The following is a 19,568-nucleotide window of genomic DNA, read 5'->3' as shown; positions in this document are numbered from 1 at the left end:
CTGCTGGTTATCAGAGGACTGTAAAGCCTCTAAGGAAGGCATGGGGAACTCCAGGCCTCAAGGGCTGGTGTCCTGCAGGTTTTAGATGTGTCCTTGATCCAACACAGCTGATTTAAATGGCTAAATTACCTCCTCAACATGTCTTGAAGTTCTCCAGAGGCCTGGTAATGAACTAATCATTTGATTCAGGTGTGTTGACCCAGGGTGATATCTAAAACCTGCAGGACACTGGCCCTTGACGCCTTGAGTTCCCCACCCCTGCTCTAAAGCATCAGATACCTAACCCAAACAAAGAGCAGGTCAGTGTACTATAAAAAAAAAAATCTAGAAATCCATTCAGAATAGCTAAGAATGGTTTGACTGCCTTTGGACCATTTGTCCTTGGTTAAGTTTATATTATAATTTATAGCCTCCCTGTATGGAGTGCATATTTAATACCAGCTTTTGAGGTATAGCTGTGACTCAGCTGATTCAAGAAAATGAGTACTGTAAGCAGACTTTTTCAGCAGGAGAAGAAACTGAAGAAACATTTCTCCCACTGAAAATGCTACATCCAACAGATTCAGCTTTCTGGGATCAGTGAAAATTGTGATATTGTTGACTTTGTGACTACAGTAAAGATCACATACTGTACTGTTGCATGGACAAACTAATGCATAATTTTCGACCGTCATTAAAAGCAAAAGTCACATGGGAGTGTCAATCTCACTCTCATCTCTGTGAATTACTGAGTTTCTGCTTGTTGCTTGGTAACTGAAAAATAGTCCAACAAGACCATCTTTAAACCAATAAATATTTCTTTATTTATAATTTTGTTTTTGACCCGATTAAACAAATGAACAAATATGTGTCAATAATTGAGCTTTAAAAGTTGTTACAGTAACAGATTAGCTATTTCCCTTATTTCTGGTCCATCTAAAAGCAGATATCGTGAAATACTTACTCAGTTTACAAGTAATTTAACTTTTCAATTCAATTAGATTTTATTTATATAGTGCCAAATCACAGAAACAGCTACCTTAATGTGCTTTAAATTGTAAGGTAAAGACAGAGAAAGTTTCAACACTCAGATGACCACCTGTGAGCAACCACGTGGCGACAGTGGCAAGGAAAAACTCCCGTTTAACAGGAAGAAACCTCTGGCAGAACCAGGCTGAGTGGTGGGCAGCCATCTGCTGTGACTGCTTGGGGTGAGGGAAAAAAGACGGGACAAAAGACACTAAATTAACTTGAAGTGGTCACAGAGATATAAACAGTGCATCTACCAAATGAACCAGTTAAATCTGATTTAAAAAACTGCCTAAAGGTTTAATGACTTTGCCCCAAAATCGTCCTACCACCATATATGCTATTGCAAAATTCTCTCTACTTAATGCTTTGAGTGCCTTGTCCGTTGAACGGCTTGATATTCTGTATTTCCCAGAATGTCAAACTATTCATTTGACATAAATTATAAAGCTGTTACCCTTTTGCTATTCCTCTGCACAAAATAAATGGTTTAGGAGAAAGTGTCTGCATGTGCATCAACAAAAAAAACCCTCTCTCCCATTATTGTATGCTGACTTGATGGCGCTGCTGGAGGTGTGGAATATGGAAGGGCAGTGTGAAATTCATTTGGTTAGTCCATTAGAGCCTGAACAATCCGGTGTACCTGTTCACCTCTACACAATGCTGTCATTAGAACCAGAACAAAAGCAATCAGAAGACTGACAAGGTGTGCAGCGCCTACCACACACTCTGTGACAAATATGTTTAAATAATGAAGAAAAACCTGTTAAATAAGGCTAATTAAATTAACACTCAACACCTGTGAAGCAGCATATAAATAATTGTCTAAATAAAAAAGGAAGCAATGGATATTAAAGCAGTTAGGCTGTACTGTGAAAAAAAATAGAAGCAAGGTGATTGAGAGAATAACTTCGGTGGCTGATGACAAAAATGTCCCCGGTGCCATTGTTCAGTGCAGGAATTAGAGTAGAAGGGGAAACTGGATCTTTTAAAAACACACAAGACATTAATGGATCTGCGGGCTAATGGCAACCATTCATCCACACATCCATTTCTTAACTGCTTATCCACTTCAGGGTCACAGGGTGGGCGGGAGCCTAACCCAGGTGTCAACCACTTTCCAGGGTTTTTTGTATGTGGTTAATTTACCTGGCACTTGTGTGTGCGTGTGTTTTTTTTTTAACCTAACTATAATTGTACTGTATGATTTTTAGCTGAAAGTTTGATATCAGATAAAAATGCAAGAATCTCCTCATTAGCACATTGTGATGCTGCAAATTACCTAAGATGAACTCTGAATTTTAATATGATGAAATTTGGGAGAGCACTTATCCCACTCTGTTAAAAATCGCCTGCGGTAGATGACGAAGTTATGCATGTAAAGCTACAGGGAGGGCAACCACTCAAAATGTGTTGATAGGAATTAGCTCACAGAGACTTTGAAATGCTGATATCAGTACTTTTTTTAAAGTCATCCATTAGCAACATTTATAAATGAACAGCCTCTCTAATATTTTATTTTTCAATTATGTGTAAAAAGGTATTTTGACTATTAACTGGTCTGAACTTAAATTACAACAGGGGTGGGGGATTTATGTAGCATAAAGTACAATAAAGGACAATCAACCTAAGAATAAAAAGCACGTGCAGTCCCACCCTGGTCACCCTAATGTTAATTCAACAAGACTCATTTCTTGTTGGAGTAATGTAATTTTTTTATCAGTTCTTTTGATGCCAAAACGTACTTAGTATACTTTTCAAGATAACTGTTTACCAACCTTCATTTGAAAACTGAAAATGGGATTTTTAAAAGCTATCAAACCCAGTCACAGCATTGGTTAGTTAGCACTGTAAATCATCATTATCTCTGCAATTCAGGCATCGCGTACACTAACAACAATAAACATAACAGAGGTATCATACATTTATGGTTTAATCTCAAACTGTTTCAGCATCACCATCACTGAAGTCATCTATGAGTGTGTTTATATGACTATGAAGTGTAACATTCTGATATGTTGATTCACGCTGACATGCATTTGTTTCATAAAAAAATGTCTGTCTTATTCAGTATTTCTACTTAATACTAATGTTGATAAACTACTTTCAAAAGAGCCGGTATTTAGAGCCAGTTTTAATAATAGCACTTGTTGTTATCAGTGTAGCAGATTTGAAAAACAAGTGGCTGATGTCAGTGGTATGTACAGTAAGTACAAGGCAGGAATGTGAACCGCACGATTTCTTGTTATAACTCTTTAGTCCACACTTCACACTGTGAACATGAATCACTGAGTGTCTAACTTGGCCTTAAAAGACTCTGAGAGCGCCGGAATGAATGATGAAAATCCCCAAAGTGACTAACAGCAGGACATAAACTAAAAACTGTAAAAACTGTTTGTTTCTTGGAAGGAAAAACAAAGGTTTAGTCAGATTGTGTCAAAGCGCTATACATGAACTCGGCATCTTACCAAACACTGGTAATTAAAAAACGCAATAAGTTACTATCGTTGCTAAATTATATTTTTGTTTTTAAAACAGTCATACAGTGGCCTGTTTTATGTCTGATACATTAAAATGTTATAGAGACAATAAAGTAACTGTAAACATACTGCATTGTTCAAGTGTTTTTGAGCATAAATGTTAACTGCATTGCTGCAATTTGGCAAAAACGGTTATCTTTACAGACTATTATTAGTGCCAAAACATATTTCTGGGCTCATAATTCCCGATGAAAGCTTGCCTTAGTTAGTCCTGCGTCTGGTTCGGGTTTTGGGGGTAATTATATGACAGTACAGCTCAGCCCAACTACTTTCTAGCCTGGAGGAAGCACAATCACTGCTGACTGTAGTTTCCTGTCCAACAGCAGGAGCAGAAGTCTGAGTCAAGTAGGATATAGAAGGAGTCAGGAGGCGAAACGGGTTGCACGGAACGGGTACTCAATTTAAGATTGTAAATACGTTTGGTAAGGTGGTGCAGAAACGCAGTAGAAAGCGAGGAAACCTGCAGCGCAGACAAAGAGATTTCAGCCTTGCAGCGTAAACCTCCCAACATCTGGTTGGGAGGACGGGGCGAGCAGGAGTGAGAAAGTTTAGAGGCGGAGAGAGAATTATCTCCGCTGGCGAAAATGCTCTGAATTTGGAGTTTAGTTTACCTGCATGAGCCATAGAGAGACTAGGTGGTCGTGTGAAGTGACAAGAGTTTGGGGGGGAGATTGGATTGGAAAGGTCTCAGAGGGCTTGAAGTCCACCTGGAGCGACCAGAAAATGAATTAGTTCAAAGGCCCGGTTGCAAAGAGTTCCAGCCAGAAAGAAGGTAAGAAGTTGTTTCCTGCGGTGTTATTGTTGTCAAAGTAAGTTGCATTTAGATTTTTCAGCCGCACTAACGCAGGCAGAGAAATTATCCTCACGCTGGAGCGGAGCTTGGTCTGAGCATGCAGAGACTCGTGTCGAGAAAGCGGAGGGCAGATATGCAGTGAAGATAAACAGAGCACGGCCGTTATTAGCTTTCACTCATATTTGCGTTTATGTTCAATATTTCAGTCTGAATTTATTATGAAAAATGACACTTTATCATTATTATTATAAAAAGCTCGCTACAAGTATACATGTTTCAGCTAGCTCTTGGTGCGCTGCGGTGACCTATCTCTTTTCCCGAAACTTCTTCAAACTTTGTAGCCATGCCGTTTAAAACACTGAAAAACTCACCCGTGGGGGTGGGTGGTTGATGGTGAAGCTTACCAAACTCTGCTTCTTCGAACTTTTTTTTTTCGCTCTAAAACTTGGCAAAGGTGGTCAAAACTTTTTGGGAGGCAGCGAGTGCGGAGCGAACGAGCTACGGGAGCGCGCAAACAGCTGCCCAGCTGAGTTACTTTGGCAGGAAAAGCGCGTGCCAAAGCTGGCACGTGAGGTATACGCTGAACTTCCCGATAATGATTTATAAAACTTGCTCCGATGGTCTCCTCTTATTGGCTGGTCGAGGGCTCTCAAAAACACGTATTTTACTTTAAACAAGGAGCAAGTGTAAGCAGTAAGTGCGGCGTTATTGGTTTCCAAGATTTGTATACATGTAGTATGATAATTTGCATTTGTAAAATACAAATAATGTCTGTTTTCATGAAGAAGTTATTTGACTTATACGACTTTTTTTGTTCGTGACCTTTTCCTGTCTCTCTACCTCACGTTGCAGTGTTGAAGTGGCTTACAGTGTTATATATAAATAAATACTTGTTACTGTCAAAGCATACTTTGAAGACGTTATTTAAAGCAGGCTGTTATTAGACGTTTCCTTTGTGAACACACGCTGCTTCCTGTGGTGAGGATCCTGCCAAAAGGCGCTGATGGTGGTTCAGCAGTACCTGTAGTCTGTTAGCTTCTTGCTCATATCAGAAAGACAACGAGAAATCTTCCATATGACTCATCTCTATGAAATTCTTTTTGGGCTATCTCGTCTCCCTGCTTCAGGCTCAGTCACCTCCTCCCTAAAGAGCCAGGCCTACGCCCATGGATGAGGAGAGGAGTGCCGCTGCCATTTCGCGAGAGCCACCTGATGATGGAGACCCCGGTTTGCCAGCTCCGCAACCAAGTTCGCAAACAAGCTCAAACGCAGAGAATGAAAACATCTGTCCGAGCCCACAGCCCTGCCCTGGTGATGGTAAGAAAGAGGTTGTTGGGAAAAAAACAAAAGAGAAAAAAAGAAACACAAACATACCCCATGCGTGCCACGAATGGCCCACTGTTTACAATAACCAGTGTTAAGTCTCTTGTCATTTTTGTGGAGGTGCTGTTTGAAAGTAGTGAACAGGCGAGTTAGTTATTAAAGAGATTAGCCATTTGGTATGAACAAAAAATGGAGCAGCAGGATTATTGGAGAGAGTGAAGACCTCACCATTTACTTTCATGCATGTGAAGCTTGTTATGTTAGTAGGTCATCCAGAGTGTGTTTGACTGTACAGTAGAGCTATTGTAATACAGTTTTCTGAAAACAAAATTAGAATGGATTTATTCACCCCAGCGAAAGTGTAATATAGGTTGATGTGAGTTCTCTAAAGTGGAAAAGTCTTGAGTCACTGTGGTGTTTAAAAGTTTGACTGAGTAATTAATAATCTCTAATGGTAGACTCAGGAGGGGGCTACACTGTAGGAACTCACACTTTATCCCAGGAAAACCACTGTGTGTTTTTGCTGGATGTTACTGAGATTTATAAGGTCAAAAGCCTTCTTAATGACACAACTGTTGGGTAGTCGGGTAATTTCTGAGACTGGTCCGTGTAGGGGCCGTGCTCTTGGGTGATCTGAGTGGTCAGGACTGATTCAGCGTTATGGAACACTTAAATGGCACAATTAGGCTCCTGGGAATTTGGGAATGAACCTGTGACCCTTTGGCTTTGACAGATTGGTCATGCTCAGAGGTAACTGACACAGAGGCGGGGAGAGGAAGATGTGGACTCAGCTTCGGGCTGTTTTCATGTGAATGACTCATGCAGAATGAGCCAAAATTACTTCAGTCTCCTCAAGCTTCAATGGGAAAACAACAGCACTGAGTGTACGTAGATCAGAGCGCAGGTTCTATGGGGTAATTAGGGTAGGTGTGGTTAACAGTTAGGGTAGTGTGCAGAGATTTAAGTGCCTTGTGGCCATGGGAACCAGCCACAAAAATGCTTAATAGTTGATGAAAATGTTTTATTTCCTTTTATTTTTTCTGTCTATTTTTTGTAATACAAGTCCAGACACAACTCTTATCATTACTGTGTTTAACATCAACACACACATCTCCGTTCAATGCTACATTGTGGTTAACCATGACTATAAGTACAGCATCATTTTTAATGATAACTCTTGGAGAGTTTGAGAGTTATTAAATTGAAGGTTTGTGCCCAAACACGTTCTCCTGGCTGTGCTGACTTTACCTCTGTTTGCTCATCAGGAAGCCAACACAAAGTGTAAATGATCCTTCTTCTGCTAAAGTTAAGCTTCTTTTGGCTGTCTGGTCTGTGTGTTTGAGCAGGTTTAAGTTATGTAGGTTCAGGCTACTGCTGAGAGCAACAAGGTCCTCCTTTTAGCTCTGTTGGACCTCTACCTATCCCTTTGCATCAAGAGTGGGCTGCTTTGCAACACCACAACAGAAACATGGCGCGGTTGCACACATGCGCTGTATCCTTGAGCCTTTCTAGACATTACTCAACGGAGTTGCATGCGAGAAAGTAAATGTCTGAAGCGCATGATTGGACATCAAACCGTTTTTAACCTTCCAGCATTCCATTTCAAAGACCGTGGGAATTTACAGTGAGCGAGTAGATATCCAGTGACCTGTCCGCTGGATGCTCTTTTAAGAACGCTCCCTTGACTAAACAAAACAGAGAATTTCCAGAAGTAAGATTGTCTCATGCAGCCAATCTTCTATTGTATGTTGCATGCAGGAGTAGACAATTCAGACAATCTCCTAACACGATTCCCCAATTTTCCAGAGATCGTGTGCAAAATCAGCCATGTATATTTTTAATTTAGGCTTCGAAGAAAGTTTTGACCACTGGTCCATAATTAGGATGAGGGTAACAGCTTCTAGGATGGCATCCTCTGTTTCAGTGAAAAGTACTTAACCAGCATAACTGATGATGTGAGTTTTAGTCTCTTTACCTTTTTTTTTTTTTTTTGCCTGTCCCATTTGGTTCTTTAGCCATCAGAATTGCTGTCTGAAGTCCAACAAAGATACCCAATACTTTGTCTCTTTACCTGCTCCTTACTAGCCTAAAAATTGTACTGAATTAACTGCTTTGCATGTTTTTCACAGATGCATCAGTATCAGATGTGTTTTTTGGCGATGTTTTTTGCTGCTTTAGCTAGGTAGGAAGCTAGCTTTGAGAGATGGCACCCCCATTCTCATTGTTGTCTTCTGAGCACCGATTAGCATTGATTCAAAGGTACTGTGCTGCATTCATTTCTGAATGCTTTTACCAGGTTATGCAGATAAGACCCTTCACAGTTAAAAAAAAAAGAAGCAATAATTAAATTGAGAACAATTGATGTTTTGCCACAATATTTTTTGTATATCGTAGGTTAGATTATCCAATATGGTGTAATATGATCCTGTCTGGGATTATTTTTCTTTATCTTCAAACTTGATCAGATTATTATTTGTTGATTATGATCATAAACTAAAGCTTAGCATTATTATTAGTCATTACAGTGGTCATGGTTGTCTGCCAGGACACTTCAGTCTATATGACTTAAATCTATACCTGTAACTGTTACAACGAAAAGCACACACTGTTTTATCTTCCTTTTTCACTAATGGGAGCCATAATTTACAAAATGAACACCATGCTGAATCGAATAAGACATAAGGCTGATACCATAAATTGATTTTCTACTCTATTCTGATTTTTTACTGAGTTTCTGCTCAGTATTAGGGTAATTATTCCCCCATAGGTTTTTGTAGAATAAGCAGTCTTTTTGGGAACAGAGAAGTTGCCCCCTGCTGGCTATAAGAAGAAAGGTGGTTTAAGGCACTTTGTTAATTTTTAACCAGAAGTTATGTCCATCTTTTATATACTCTAAGACTCTGAAGCCAGCCAAGCACAGTGTGCTGGAAAAGTTCAGAGAAAGATTTAGCACTCCAGTCTTCCCATATTAAAATAGTCCGATTTTCTGAAGCTGAATGAAGATCTGCTCAGTCATCACTTGTCCATAAACTTGCATTATGTGCGTGTTAAAAGACATGTTCTTCTTCTTGCTCTGAGTATGGCTCTTTCTCAGGCATGAAGATGCAGTGAAGAAGCCTTTTCTTACCACATCTGAGGCTTTCTAACCACTAGGAGTTCTTGCACTCTATTTTTTCTTCCTTTCTTCTGTAATCTTTACCCGATTCTCTGCCATTGTTTTCTTGGTTCTTTCTCTTTGTTCCCTGCCTGCATGACGGATAAACTGCACCCTTTTTTATAGTGAAATTACAATTTTAACAAATGTTATTTGAGATTTCAAATAGCTATCAGCGTCTTAAGATGCTGGAATTTACAGTTTAAGATCACTTCCATTGTTTTGCCAGCATTAATGGAAACAGTGAAAAGCAATTTCAATCAGCTGTAGTTAGTTAATGTTTTACATTGTGACCAAGCAAAATGAAAATCTGATCTGATCTCTGTGAGACAGACTTTAAGCTCACAAGGTTGGTGAATGGGTATAGAGAAAAACAAATTGTGTTTTTTATGTTGAAAAGCAAAATAAGAAAACACCAGTGCTTAACTTATTGTGTCATTCCCATATAAACAGCAGAATATCATAGTTCTAACCTCATTCTGTTCTGGCAACTGCTTTGAATTTTGACCTTCAGGATTTCAAAGTGTGAGGCACTTCTTATGTCAGCCTGTGAGTTGTCATACAGTTTGCTGTCATCATCTCTCTGGGTATATAACTACAGTGCTTAGTCCAATGCTTATAAATGCAACAATAAATTTGAATACCTTTAAAAAAGCCCCATGAGGCTATATTACAGCAAACAGATTAGATTTTTACTAAAATGATTTACTGTTTCTTTTTCTGTATTTTATTTTTTTAGTTTGTTAGGTAACACGATTGATAAAATTCTAATTTAACTGAATGTTTACTCTGGATCAACATCCAGCAAGTGGCTCCCTTTGCATAAAGACAGGAACAGGAGTCTAACAGCTAGCCTGACTCTGTCCAGACATGACAAGCGTGCAGTCCCAGCAATTTGCAAATGAACTGAAGACTGAAGTATTAAATCGTGCCTGTTGTTGACTGTTGCTACACGTAATAACAAGCCACTGTTTCATTTATTAATTTATTTCTTGGGGGGTGGGGTGCGTGCAGATACAACTTTTGTCAACATCTGCACATCAAAAAAGCTTGATGAAAGCAAGCAAGCATCCACCTTCTACATCCTATGCCTCTTCAGCCTTTGTGTGGTCAGCCTGGTGCTCTCTTCTGTAAAATGCACCTTCTATGTCACAGTCTAACCTGTTTCTACCTATTATTTCATCTCTCTCTGTCTCATACACTAATTCATTCTCTTTGCCCGCGTGTGTAGATGCTGCTATTTTCCTGCTTGTCCTTTTTTAGTCCTTGAGGTTTGTTGAGGCTTGTGTCTAATTTGGTTTCTCACAGAGATTGAAATAAACTCAGAGCAGTTTGAGGCATTTTTATGGCGTTTTTGACCAACGAAAATGAGCGTGCTTTATTTTACTTTACTACCTCACAAACATTTGAGAATCGCTCATTGCTGCTGCTCTGGTGGCCTGCGCTCTTTCTCTTTCTCACACTAATGATTTGCTATAGCACTTTCTTTAATCGTAATCATTCCTGTCGTACAGATAATGCCATCGTGGTATGATATCACAAATTACAAATTTGAACAGGGGCCTTTTAATTATATGCTTTTTATTAGAGTGTTTGAGTAGTTTTTAGTTTCTATAGTTTCTGGTGTAAAGTTGTGGAAGAGCTGGTCCCATAGAGTGCCCACAAAAATGCAGATCCTTTGACTGCAAATATGTATATAAATATATATAAATATAATATAGAAGTGTGGCTGAAAGTCATTCTTCTGTTAACTTGATTTAGTACTTGAGTAAACATTTTCCTGATGAGTTTATGTTGTCAGTCCAAAGTTTTAAGTCCTCTGTAATAGATTATGATGCTCGTTTTGTAAATAATGGTCCTATTTATAGTTAAATAGATATTAAAGCAGTTAATGCTTGAAGTCAGGTCTCCTCCGTGATTGAAAAGTCACTACCACACAGTGAGCATACAGTGTCCTCAGTTATCACCATTCCTCTCTCAGGTCTTTTCACATTTCTCTATTTGCCTCCATCATGAACTCTCTGCTGAAGGATGCCTCACTTGTTAAAATGCATCTGGAGGAGAGATGAGTTGTCATACGGCTGATAATCAAGGATACACAGGTATATTCTTTGTGTGTTATTACCCATTACCCAAGAAAGAGTCATGGGTTAAAAACACATGACCCCTGCTTACACGTGACAAATTTTCTTTCTATCTTTATTTAAGGCGATTGGCTTCATAGCTTTCTTACCTTCTCTGTTTTTTTGTGTGTTAGTTTAAAAAAATCATATTGCAGTAAGTTGTCACATTGCACAGTGGTGTGAACTAAAAGTAGGCTTAAATTTTAAAAGTTCTCATGAAGACTGTTATGCTTGTATGGCATCTGGGATCATAAAATGTCGAAGTAGTTGGGCTGTAACAAAGCAATTTCTAATGCAGCTGTGCCAGACGTCATATTTAATGACATCACTTTGAAATGACAGCTCCAAAGCAGGGATTTTGTTGGATTTTATAAAATGCCTGTTGTCTCAACTCCCCTCTCCTCGTGTTTCTCCCTCTCCCGCTCCACTTGGACCTCTACTAAGGTGATGCAGATTTTTGCCAATTCTGATTTTTTTTCCTATGAACTTTTACCTGTCAACACATAGCTACAAACAAAAATAGAATTTTCTTCAATGCAAAATATTGTTTTCATAATAAAAGAAATGATCAAACTTTGCAATTTCCCCCAAATTGTGGTAAGTTACAGCTGCAGTAAGTCTCACTTGGAACAGCTGAAGTAGAAATAACTAACTGAAAATTAGCTGCTATACACCAATCCTGATTTATATAACAAAACAAATGTCAGTTACTTCCATCATTTTCCAGTGTGTTCATAAGTTTGGTCAAAGGACCAAAGTAGTTACAAGGAAAATGTAACTACTTTGGTCCTTTGCTCATACCGAGGCTGCTGGCTTAAGGCTAGCTCTGAGATCTGGATAGCTTTAGCTGATCAGCGGGTGAAAGTAGTTTAAATGTCTGGTTAAGATTTTTGTTTCAAACATTTCCACGATGGTCCCCCAACAGTCCCCAACATTTTTTAATTGGCAAACTTTGAGTCTTCACTTAAAGTGAGGAGTTTCCATGCTAACAACATGTTAGCGTATGCCTGTAAGTGTCTGCGCGACTGTTTGCTCATGCTGCCGCATCTGAGTTGACCGGTAACCCACTCATAATCTGACGTGAAGCTGACAGGGTGGTCACCATTCAAGGCTCATAACGCTCAAAATCGTCCAGTTTCGATATCTGGCTGATCAGTCAGTACCTCTGTAATAAATACAGTTACAGTAAATATATGAAAGCAATAAGAGGAAAGTGTTACTGTACACTATTATAAAGACCTAAAAACTAAAAAAATCAGAATAAAAACTGTTTTAAACAATGTTTTTCTAATGTCAAATCTTAGTGAATTTTGGATACATTACTCTGTTCATGATACTAAGACTGAAGCACAGTGTCCTTGTTTTACATCAGGTGTGTTTACATTTTAATACAAATAGAGTTCTGTTAGCTGCTTTGCTAACAGACACAGCCGTGTAGCATCTGTTAGCAAAGAGCCAGTATTTTCCCACGAACCAGAAGAATCCCACAGACAGAGTGGCACAATTAAATTCCCCTTAAGCCTGTTCAGCAGCAGACATTTTTTGTCTTTAATGAGCTTACACTACTCCATTCTCTCACAGCAAGCATAATCTCTGATTTTCGACTTATTTCGATGCAGCACTCTGTGAGTGTATGCTTATGTCAGTGTCAGTTTCTTGGTGTGGGATTTTCCCATTGGCTAGGATTGCAGTTTAAACATCGCTTCTTCTTTCCTTTTAATTTGTGTGTGTGTGTGTGTGTGTGTGTGTGTGTGTGTGTGTGTGTGTGTGTGTGTGTGTGTGTGTGTGTGTGTGTGTATTTACTGAGGGAGAGTGATTAAGACTACAACAATTCACCTATACTGTAGATCTGTGTTCTTGTCTTTGTATTTTACTCCATCTTGGTCAGCACCCCACTGATAGTGTGTGCGTGTGTTTTCAATCAGTTCCTGTCATTACTGCTGGTCAGATAACTGCTCGGCTGCTCTTCGGCGCGTCTTCTTCTTTGCTATTTTCTCTGCTAGTGGGCCTGAATGAAGTGTTTTAAAATGCTGTATGAACACAGGAACACAACTGCAACACTCATTTGTGTCAGTATTGTCATAAAATATTAAAAAGGTTGTAGTTTACAAATGTATTTTTTTGATTTATAAACACAAAATATTTCACAACATCCAAATAATATTTCTATAAAAGAAGGAAAATTTGTGCAAAAAATAGTGAAAAAAGTCACATGGTGGGGATATTTTGACTTTATTAAACAGCTTTAGTTTTTAGAGCTTTAGCTGTCATCACACAGTGGAGGTTTTGCTTTATTTCAGCACATGTTGGTTTCTTTCTGTCAGTAAATGTACAAAAGTTTAAATAAAGCTTTCACAGAAAGTTTTTGCATCCATTTAAGACTTCAGTATTTCATGCTGCACACTCATCCTAAACTTGACTCTTTTTATTTATTTTCTGAGTTGCACTTACAGTACTTTACTATGCGAAAACATTTTGAATCTTTAAATCATGTACTAAAACTAAGAGACTAACTTATACCATTCACACAATTTTAAGACCCTTGACCTATACTTATTGCACCTTTGGTAGCTATTACAGCCTTGAGTCTTCATTGGCATTACCCATTAAGCTTGCTGCTACTTCTTTTTTTTCAAGGCTCCTTAATGTTTAGACAGGGAAAGCTTGTGCACACCCTTTTTTAGGTCTCTTCTTAGATACTCTACTGTGGACTGGTTAGGACTCTGAAAAAGACTAGGCCTTTTGCAGAGAATATGTTTTCTAGTAGCATGCTTCAGGTTTTTCTCTTGTTCAAAAGTAGCTTTTGCCTCAGTCTGATACAAAGTAAGATAACCTTCGTTGCATTGTAGAGAGTTGTTACATAAGGTATGAAAGATTTCCTGTATCTGCCCCTGTGGGAATGGAGCTGCTAGAGAAATAGTTGTGCTACTGGAGTCATGACCACACTTGAAAAGGTTTTCAACTCGGGATTTTTTCTCTATCTATATTAACCTCCCAGTTCCTGATACTGCAATCACCACATTTTACTGTGCAGATGGTATTAATGAAGTGATGCCAAGTATCTGTTTTGTGGCATGGTTTAATTTGTGTCTCATCAGACCAGAGTTCTTGGTCTAAATGTGGTTAAAATGTCAAACTCTCAGCATGCTGTCATGTGCCTGCTAGTGAGTAACCGCTTCTGTCGGGCCTTTGCTGTTGGAGTACTGCGCCATGTTCTTCTCTAAGGTTCTGCCAACTCCAGAAAAAGACCACAGTGTTTGTTTGAGCCTTCCTTACTAAGGCTGCCCATCCCCAGTAACTCACTTTGGTCAGATTATAGAAGACTGTTAAACTCATCCTGTTGGTGGTTCTCATTTTTTAACCTCATGGCTTGGTTTTCACTCTGACACACCATCAACAGTGAGACCTAATACTCATAGCTGTGTGTGTGTGTGTGTGTGTGTGTGTGTGTGTGTGTGTGTGTGTGTGTGTGTGTGTGTGTGTGTAGATTATTTTAATTAAGCACTGGATTCAAGTCACGTTGTAGAAGCATCTCAAAGACAATTGATTATGGTAGGACACACCAGGTGTTTATCAACGATTTCGGTCTTTTGCTGCAAATGAATTAACAAAACATTTCAAATTTGTGCTTGTTTTGTCTTTGTGGGTTTACATGGATGAATAAATGAATGTAATCCATTTTAAAAAGGCGTCTGCAATATAGCATAACATGGAAACCTTGAAAGTGTCTGAAAACATTGCAGGCACACTGTCTTTGCCACAGGGATGTATAAACCTAAGAGACCTCCTTTTGCATACACATTAGACATTTGCGTTTTTAAAGATGTCATAGTGGAGCTTTAGAAATGGTGTTGAGATAGTTTGAAAGGAAGCAGGTAAACTCAGCTCAGCCCTCTGTTCTCTATAAACCAACACACTCCATCCCCAGGAGGAACAGCAGGAAATGCTTCCCTTCAGGTAATTCAGGATATGTCACATCATTTTCAAGTTCATGTAAATAGTGTCTGTGTGTGTTGTGTTTATGCTAATCATTAACCTATGGGATCCATATGTTTTTGGTTTAATGGTTAACTGTTTATTTACAAGGAGGCTAAAATTCCTCTGAATCGCCCCTTCAGGGCCACCGACACGTGTACATATACCAAACTACAAACCCACATGAACTTGCAAATACAGAAATATACACAGGTATACAGTCAAGCTTTCACAAACAAATACCCACAAGTGTAAACACATAGTCGTATCTCCTCACCGGCTCTTGATTGGTCTGGTCTGATTTTAATTAGAGGCTCATCTTTCACGGTTCTCAGAACTGGCTCTGAGGTCCAGCGGTTAGGTGTTTTGATCCTGATGCCAACACAAAATTGGTTGATGGCCTGCTTGGATGGCACTAAGGGTTTGTGGGAATGTGTTTCGATCCAACAATCGTGGGTTCGAACATTTACAAAGGGAACGCTTTGACTAGCTAAGTCAAAAGTCCCATACACTTTTAACCCTTGCTACCCCACAGTCAAAAAACAAAGACAAACTGTAGTGAAGGATTCAAGAGTACATAAGATCATATGATCAAACAGCTACCAGTGTTACTTACCGTTTGGGGTGCTCCCTTTTTCTGACGCGCCCCGCTTCAGAAACTGCAAAGAGTTCAAACCCGATATTGTTTTAAAGTCGATCATTAACAATAACGATTGGAATTTATTTTGATAAAAGTTAGCACGACAGCATCAGCAAACTCTTTCAAAAAATTATATTTACTAACCATAGTTTCATATTCACACTGTTTGTGTGTGCCCTATCTGTAACTCACAAATGGAGCCTATCCCACTTTTATTGTTTTTTTTTAAAGCCATTATGGGTTTTTTCCAACAGTGTCTGCGGTATTCTGTAGACTTTTGCTGCAAAGTTGTTTTGGCTTTAGCAAATTCTGTATTTCAACTGGATTCTTACTGGGGACACAAAAAAGACTGACTTTTAGTTTTCAGAAGGGTTTTTTTCTGTGCTTTGTGTGACTGTGGTAATTGGCCCCAAAAGCAAGTTCCAAAGAATGAGAAAAAACGAGAAACACAATGACTTGAAGTGATAAATGCCATTTTTTAAAAATAAACTATAATACTGATCTCAATATTTTTAAAAACTTGCCAGCTGTCTAAAGTTATCAGAGTCAGTTGTTGCCTACCAGCATGTGGTGTCTTATTATTCTTTTACAATCCATTCTCAAACATTTTATAAAATTGATACCAGTTGTGTAGAACAATAGATGATTATATGTTACTGGCAATTTTAAGTGATAGCGTTATCATTGATTATAGGAATATAAAACACAATGTTCAGTGACTTTATGATTAGCCTCCTGAAGTTACACATACTGTTTTTTTATTTGCTTCTACTTTACTATATATTAAGTTTTAGTACTGAGTGTTATTTAAGGTATTTGATAAATATATAAAGGTGGGTTAATGCATGCATAGTACATAGACATGTACTGCTTGCCAGTGATACATGTCGACTACAACACACAGTTACCTCTAAATCAGACATTTGGTGTCAGGACAGCTGTTCTAACTAGTGGTTTTCATATCTGAGCAGACTGATTGAGTCTAATGGATAAAATATGGATCTTAGAAAAATCGCTTCCACATGCCAGAGATAAATGTGTGATGAGAGTGAGTGCGAGATGCAGGAAGGTATTATTGGAGTGTACGGTAAGTGTTTTATGTGTGTTTGTAAGTTCTATGGGTGTGAGTTTTGTGTACCACTATCAAATAGAAGAGAAAAGCAGGAAGTATTTCCCGTCTCCTCAGCTCCTGTTCACAAGGTCTCCCACACAAAAATACCCACACATACAAAACGCCCTTGAGAGAAACAAATATATACATATGCACAGGTATACAAACACACACAAACCTTTGCAAGCAAATCACCCAAGGCTTAAAACACTAGGCCTTTTCATCAAGGTTAGCTCAAGTAACATATTTTCATGCTGCATGCTAAAGAGCCCAATGGCCTCAGGGCAAAGCGTCTAAAAACTACATAGGAATGGCGCGAGGAACACAACAAAGAGCCCAAACACTGACGTTCCCCAGATCCCAGTCCCATCAACATCCACGGGTTGGAGAACAGGCCGCTGAGGCCACACCCCACAACCCACAAGATCCAAAGGATCTGCTGCCAATGTCCTGAAAGTGCCAGACACCACAGGACATTTCATGGTTTTAAAGTTGTGGCTGATCAATAGGTTTGCCATCGCAACATTTCCAAAAGACTAATCACCAACAGATCAATGTAAAAAAAAAAAAAAAAATGAAATTCTAACATAAAATAAATCATAATACTTTTGACGGCCTCTTTTTCTGTGTGTAAACTATATGGACTTAGTTTTATTTTTGTCAGATGTGACAGACATAGCAGTGCTCACAGTGATCGAGCTATATAGATGTCTGTAGTTAATATTACAATTCATATATTTCAAAGTTTAGTAGTTTTAAATGTGTGATTAGAATGATTATTGCGGAAAGTTTTTCTTTTATACAAAATTTTTAGAAAGTATTTAAGAAAAATAACAATCTGATATTTTATCTGACCGACAATGCAGAACCCCAAAATCTGTGTTAACAGTAATAAATAATAGGACTGAAAGACAAATTCGAGTGTGTGAGACGTTTGACCTTAAGATTGTCATTAAAATGCAATTATAACTCTACAACATTTTTTCAAATGAATAAACATATTTATTCAAGTTGTGAAATCCCATCATGTTGTTTTCATATGTTTATTAGTAAGGTGGAACAGCTAACAGTATCGTAGCATAGACCTAATTTTAATCATGCATGTTACTAGAAGTGACATCTTAAGAAATGCAAATGCCACTGCTTCTTAGTTCAGTAATTACATTTACTCTGTCATGTGCGCTGATTTGTATTTTGATTTTTTTCATTTAGCTAAATCAGCCAATGATTTGCTTGCTGCTGTTTCTGACTTCACCTTGATAACTATATCTTCTCTCCTTCTCGTCCTACTGCACAGCTACCTATCTCATGTCCATCTATGTATACTCTAAAAAATTACACAGCTCTTACTAAAAATTATTTTTTTGTTTGTTTAGGTTGTCTTACTTGTTTTGTATAATTACTCTCAGTTTGCTTAAAGCCTGTGGCTTGCTTATTTATTTGAACATTACATTTATACGGTCTTTACTGGACAGACTGTATAAAATTTCAGCCATAAAAATGGGAATGGATCTATAGAATTATGCCAGAAATGCACAGGAATGTATCTGCGTCAAAAGGGAATGTGAACCCGAGAGGCTGGGGACAGGAAAGAGAGGACAGATAGAGGAGTGAGGGAGAGTGGATAGAGTAAATAAACAGAGCCGGGAAGTGTTGAGTCCATGCACAGGACGTGGTTTGGTTTGTATGTGTGTACGTGTATGTGTGTGTTTATCAAGCCCAGCTGGCTCCCATTTGCCCAGGAATGAGTCTTCACCTCTCAGAGGCCTGCCTCGCTTTGAAGGCCTCTGTGTTTTGTGTGTGTGTGGCGTGCATATGAGTGCATGTGTGTGTTTGTATAATAACAGCTTCATTAGAGGACTGCATGGTACCTTTGAACACATAAAACACCCAGACATGTATTTACTGCATATATATTGTGTGCATGCACTCTTATGTGTTCAACAGACACTGGCTTGCAAAAAGAGACATGCACACACATATAGACCCACAAAGATTTCAGGTTTCACAAGCATACACATGGACCCCTAAACAGTCACAAGGGTTTGGATTTAACTACTTCCAGATGCAAGTTTAGGACAGAGAGAGCACACACCAACACATAGACAAAATCTTTTGCTTTGTTGAAGTCAGCAGAACTACTCTGTTAAAATTAATTAGGTGCTGGTGGATGGGAAATGACAACAGAGTAGGCAAGTTTACCACAAGTGGGGAAACAGCTTGCTGGTTATTTTTGATAATAGGAAGCAAAACTGGGAATCTGTTCAAGCATAAACATTCATACATTCATAAAAGTCCACCCAGCTACTCAGCTCATAACATACAGTAAATATAAAACACTGAGATCTGTTTTTAGATGTTTTCTTTAACTTGTTCGTGTGTGTGTCTGTGTACCTGTGTGTTTTGCAGATGTGGCCCACACCTACACTGAGCCCCTCATATTGAGGTTAAATGGCACCCCGGAACGGTTGCTAAGCAATGATGGCGACAACTGCAGCTCCGGCACCAGCCATTCAGATGTGGCGCTTACAGCACCTTACAAGAGTATCACATGTGAGTAAAGCACCCTCATTCACAAACACACATGCATACACATTCACACATCGGGACACACTCGCACATTCGAGAGACCAGTGAGACTTTTTTTCCATTACTGATCACTGGTTTGATGAGTCACATTGTCCTGACCTTTAACAAACACATTTGCACACCCTCAAGAAATAGGTCAGGTAATCATACACGCAGACAGAAATATCTACATCCACATCTGTCAGCTAAGTAGGTTAGCTTTCTGATTTTTTTTCCCAATACAACCAAGTGTGCACCCAAGTCTGCACACTCAAAGTGAAACACCTTTTACTCCTTTCTTTCACTTTCCTACATTTTAATCCTTCCCCAGGT

General features: G+C 38.8%; 1 protein-coding gene across 2 annotated transcripts in view; it reads left to right on the top strand.

Annotated features, from left to right (window-relative positions):
* Positions 1 to 3,839: 3,839 nt before the first annotated feature.
* The window catches only part of mdfi (MyoD family inhibitor), a 29,598-nt gene continuing 13,869 nt past the window's right edge, over positions 3,840 to 19,568 (top strand). The window contains exons 1-3 of one of the 2 annotated variants that reach the window (XM_031747790.2): positions 3,840 to 4,320; positions 5,469 to 5,658; positions 19,077 to 19,220. In XM_031747790.2, the coding sequence (XP_031603650.1) occupies positions 5,508 to 5,658; positions 19,077 to 19,220 (295 nt within the window). In that variant the 5' untranslated portion in view covers positions 3,840 to 4,320; positions 5,469 to 5,507. Of the gene's footprint in view, positions 4,321 to 4,925; positions 5,035 to 5,468; positions 5,659 to 19,076; positions 19,221 to 19,568 lie in introns of those variants that run through there. The other variant, XM_039612751.1, reaches the window with a different exon arrangement.

Source organism: Oreochromis aureus, linkage group 5 (assembly GCF_013358895.1).
Source record: "Oreochromis aureus strain Israel breed Guangdong linkage group 5, ZZ_aureus, whole genome shotgun sequence".
Taxonomy (NCBI): Eukaryota; Metazoa; Chordata; class Actinopteri; order Cichliformes; family Cichlidae; genus Oreochromis; species Oreochromis aureus.
The sequence above is the reverse complement of the archived record's forward strand: the minus strand, read 5'-3'. Positions and strand labels throughout refer to the sequence as shown.